General features: G+C 47.0%; 1 protein-coding gene across 2 annotated transcripts in view; it reads right to left on the bottom strand.

The window, feature by feature from the left end:
- Rcc1l (RCC1 like) overlaps nucleotides 1–3,890 on the bottom strand; it is a 35,542-nt gene extending 31,652 nt beyond the window's left edge. Inside the window, exon 1 of one of the 2 annotated variants that reach the window (XM_005344666.2) lies at nucleotides 3,456–3,890. In XM_005344666.2, coding sequence (XP_005344723.1) covers nucleotides 3,456–3,770 — 315 coding nt within the window. In that variant the 5' untranslated portion in view covers nucleotides 3,771–3,890. Of the gene's footprint in view, nucleotides 1–1,642; nucleotides 1,745–3,455 lie in introns of those variants that run through there. The other variant, XM_026788296.1, reaches the window with a different exon arrangement.
- Nucleotides 3,891–5,174: the final 1,284 nt, after the last annotated feature.

The raw sequence follows: 5,174 nt of genomic DNA, 5'->3' as shown, positions 1-5,174 counted from the left end.
ACTAAAATTATTACATGAGGTTATCATCAGAACACACGTCTGAACTCCAGTCACCATGCTTAATCTCGTAAAAAAAAAAAAAAAAAAAAAAAAAAAAAAAAAAGACACACATAGCACCATCCTTCTACTCAAAATCCTTATTTTCTAGCATCCAAACTTCTGACACAGCTTGAGATCCACAGAGATGACCCACATGGGAAGCTGAAGCTAATTGGGCTGCATGAGAGAAAAGGGAAAAGATTCGAGTTCAGTTCCCAGCACCATGTGGCTCACAATGGGCCACAGCTCCAGTTCCAATCCGATGCCCTCTTCTGGCCTCTGGGGGCACCAGGCATGGAAGCGATACACAGACAAATGCACAAGCAAAACACACACACACACACACACACAAAAACATAAACAAAAAATTATAGGTCTAAAAAATGATGCACTGCCTGGTGGTGCATGCCTTTAATCCCAGCACTTAGGAGGAATTCTCTCTTGAGAATTTGAGGCAGGACAACCAGGGCTGTTATACACAGAGAAACTCTGTCTCAAAAAGAAAAAAAACATTATGCTCAGCACATGAAGATTATTCTCATGCTCAGCGATGCCTATTTATTTAACACTCAACAAATATTTGACGGGCTCATGGCACCAGCTAATCTGCTCATGTGTGAAAGTATCTAGCAGTGTCAGCTAAAGTGAGATCCTGACAGAAGGACATACAGGAGGGGACCTCAGCCACAGTCTACGAAGAGGTTCATGAATGTTTGCCCAACAAGCAAGAATTGTGCTAGACAAGACTGCGTCTGCTGACAAACACCTGCAGTCCCAGCACGGAGGGTACTGAAGCAGGGGGATCACAACTCTAACGTCAGTCTGGACTACACACTGAGATTGAGGCCAACTTGGGTTACATATCAACTCTGCCTCAAAGTAAAAATAAAAAATGTTAGCTTTTACTAATTCAATTTAACACTATACTAAAAGTGTCCCCCACCCCCACGCCTTTAAATCAAGCAAGAAAAAGAAAAGAAGCATCCAATTAGAAAGAAGGACAGAGAGCTACCTCTATCCACAGGCCACCTGCACATAGAAAACACTGAGAAATGCACAAAAGTCTGTGAGCACAGGGGCTGGGGTCAGGTCGAATGAAGTACACCTTCAATCCCAGCACTCAGAAGGCAGGGCTGGGCCAGGTCGAATGAAGCACACCTCTAATCCCAGCACTCAGAAGGCAGGGCTGGGCCAGGTCTAAGGAAGCACACCTCTAATCCCAGCACTCAGAAGGCAGGGCTGGGTGGTTCTCTGTGAGTTCTAGGCCAACCTTGTCTACAAAGTGAATTTCAGGACACCCAGAGCTACAGAATAGAGAAAATGAAACAAAATAAACAAACGAGAACAGGCTGGAGAGATGGATGGCTCCGTGGTTAAGAGCACTTCTAGTCCTCTCAGAGGACCTGGCTTTGACTCCCAACACCTACCATGGAGGCTCACACCTGCAGCAGGCTTTCTTTTGGCCCACTAACCAGCTCGCAAATCATAACCAGAGACTTATTAGTTATGAATGCTCGGCCTTATCATAAGCTTGTCCCACTGGCTCTTATAATTTATTTTAACCTGTTTCTCTTCGTCTACATTTTGCCTTGAGGTTTTTTACCTTCCTTCATTCTGTATTTCCTACTCCATGTCTGGCTGGCTGGTCTGGCCCTGGGGAACTCCTGTGCTCTTCTTTCTCCCTTCTCTCCTCGTACTTACTCTGTCGGTCAGCCCCGCCCATCCCTCTACTGCCTAGCTATTGACCATTCAGTTTTTTATTAAACCAATTAGGTGCCTTAGGCACGCAAAGCCACACATCTTTACATGTTAAACAAATGCAACATAAACAAATGTGATACATCGTCACATACTACCATCTCTTGTGGGCGCCATGGACACCAGGCACACAAGTGATACAGACATACACACAGGCAACACCATAGACATTAAATTTTTTTTTAAAAATCTATAGAACCTTTGGGCTGGAGAGATGGCTCCTCTGAGGTTAAAAGCATTGCCTGCTCTTCCAAAGGTCCTGAGTTCAATTCCCAGCAACCACATGGTGGCTCACAACCATCTGTAATGGGGTCTGGTGCCCTCTTCTGGCCTGCAGGCATACACACAGACAGAATATTGTATACATAATAAAAAATAAATAAATAAATATAGAACCTTTAACAAGTTCAGCAAAGCCACAAGGAAGAAGACTGATATACCACCTGGGTAGCAGTGGCACTTGCCTTTAACCCCAGCACTTGGGAGGCAGAGGCAGACAGATCTCAGTGAGTTTGAGGCCAGCCTGGTCTAAAAAGTAAGTTCCAGGCCAGCCAGAGCTACACAGAGAAACCCTGTTTTTGAAAAACAAAATAATAATAATAATAATAAGCCAAAAAACAAACAAACAAACAAACAAGAAACCTGTAGAGCTGGAGGTATAGCTCACTGTAGAATGCTTGCCTAGCATGATACAATTCTGGGTTTGATTCCCCCCACTACAGACAATAACAAAAGTGTACTTCTATAAAATGTCAATAAATAATCCCAAAAGAAAGGGTGGTTTGTTTTTATAACTAAAGATGCTAGCACAACTAGCTACAAGCAAAAAGATGGAGACCCTCATCTCACACTGTTTACAAAAAAAAAAAAAATCCAGGCTGGGGACGTAGCTCAGCTGATACAGTGCTATCAGGGCATGCATAAAACCCTGGGTTCCATCTCCAGCACCACTCCAACCAGAAACGGTGGCACATAGCTGTAATCTCAGCATCTTGAAGGTAAGAGACAGGGTTTAACTACGTAGCCCAAGCCTGTCTGCAACTTGTGTCAATTCTCTTGTCTCAACTGTCCAGTCCTGGACTACAGGTCTGGCCACCACAGCAGACCTACTGAGCCCTTTTCAAATGTAAGCCCCTTCAGAGGCACCATGTGCAGCCTCCCAGCTTCTCTCTCCAACTGCTCACTGACATTTCCTTTCCTAGCTGTTCATCACTTACTCCAGCCAACACATCTCTAGACCTCACGGCGTCTTTCTAGCCCGAGTACGGATACCATCGTTTCTACGCTACCAGCTGAGGGGGCTTTGGGCCTTTCTTATCCTCCTTTCATCCCCAGTAACTGGAGGCGAGACTCCTGGCGTGCTGAGCAAATAATCCAAGATGGGCAGAAAACCTGATGTGGTTGTCAACCTATGCAATCAGGCAAGAAAAATAAACGAAGACACAAAACTTTCTCTAGCCACAAGCAAACCGCACACACACAAAAAAAATGCTAAGACACAGAAGCAAGTTCAAGCAGTCAAAAGCAGAGGACTGAGATAAACAATCTTCTTGGCCTTCCCCAACAAATGCCAGGAACTAGGAGGTCAAGCTCCCGGAAGTCCGGCCACCTAGGGAAGAACGTCCCCTACGAGGCCGTGAGGATGCCGGGGCCCTCACCTTATGGTCCAGCTCCAGGCGGTAAGGTACCGGCTGGATCCTGCGTCGGGGCCGCAGCCCAGCGCGGGGTTCGGGCCCCGAGGCCGGCACCACGAAGCTGGGAACTCCGAGAGCCCCCGAGAAGCTGAAGCCCCATACGAAGATTCGATCGGCGCGGACCGCGCGCTCGCCCACATACTGGAACACCGGCGCGTCCGCCTCGGCCTCGGCCGCCTCACGCCGGCTCCGTGAGCTCCCGGCCGCTCTCCAGTGCTCGCGGGCCGGTGCCGACCACCTCAGCCGTCGCCCCAGAAGAGTCCCGGCCGCCGCCAGCATCCTCCGCTTCACGCCTTAGCTGCTTATGGGCGCCGCCATCTTGCGTTACCCTTGACCCTCCCTGGCCCGGCGGAAGTAGATGCGGCCATACTTACTAATGGCTGAAGGCGAAGCGCTTAGGGAAATGCAGCCATCTTTACTATTGGCAGATGGAGGTCCTACCAGAACTTCTCCTAGATGAAAGCAAACACTGTGGGAAATCTATAGCTTTACTGTAGTTATCCATGAGCAGGGGACTTAAATGAGTGTCCCAGTATTATTTGAAGATGCCTGTGAAGTGTTGCCACCCTATGGTTCTTGCTGCCCCTTTTCAAGTTCTAGGAATTTCAGTTTGCTAGGGATTGAACCCAGGGCCTCACACATACTTAGGGTATAGGCTAACACTGAGCCACTCTCCCAGCCCCACGAATTGTTTTTATAAATATTGAAAGGAGTTAGAGGAAGCATTCTAGATGCTTATTTCACTGGAGCGAAAATGGGAACGGTAGCCTGTAACTCCATCTGTACCCCAGTTCTAGGGCTGAGGCAAGTTGCTGCAAATTGGAAGCCAGCCTGGAAGAGAAGAAAGCTTTATGTATGTATGTATGTATGTATGTATGTATGTATGTATATATATATTTGTTTGCCTGTTTGAGACAGGGTCTCATTTAGCCCTAATTAGCCAGGAACTTGCTATGTAGAGCAGGTTAGCCTCAAATTCAGATGTCTACCTGCCTCTGCCTCCCAAGTGGTGAAATTAAAGTGTGTGCCTCCACACCCAGCCCTGGTTGGTTGATGTATTTTATTTTGGCTACTTTCTTTCATGTATATGGCTGTATTGCCTTCAAGTATGTTTGTGTACCATGTGTGTACTGGATCCTCTGGAACTGGAGTTGCAGTTGACAGCCCCCATGTGAATATTAGAAACAGAACCCTGGTCCTCAGGAAAACCAAGCAGTGTTCTTAACTGATGAGCCCCTCTCCAACTTTCTGATTTTTTTTTTTTGAGATAGGGTCTCACTCTGTAGCCCAGGCTAGCCTCTAACTCACTGCAATTCTCCTACCTCAGCCTCCCAAGTGTTGGGATTACAGACCCATGCCACCCTGCCAGATTCAACCCTGGTTGAACTGTACCTGACTTCTGTGTGCCTTTCTTAGCCCCTTGGATCTCAGCTTCAGAATGAAAGGCTAAACGGAAATTTTCAGACTATGAAATGAGATTGTTTTTGTAAAACAAAGGGTTACAGTACATGCCTTTAGTCCCAGCAGTCAGGAGACAGAGGCAGGCAGATCTCTGTGAATTCAAAGTCAACCAAAGCTACACAGAGAAACCCTGTATCAAAAAAACAATTTAAAAAATTAAAATCAGGCCGGGCGGTGGTGGCGCACGCCTTTAATCCCAGCACTCGGGAGGCAGAGGCAGGC

This window comes from Microtus ochrogaster, chromosome 2, assembly GCF_000317375.1.
Source record: "Microtus ochrogaster isolate Prairie Vole_2 chromosome 2, MicOch1.0, whole genome shotgun sequence".
NCBI classification, from domain to species: Eukaryota; Metazoa; Chordata; class Mammalia; order Rodentia; family Cricetidae; genus Microtus; species Microtus ochrogaster.
The sequence above is the reverse complement of the archived record's forward strand: the minus strand, read 5'-3'. Positions and strand labels throughout refer to the sequence as shown.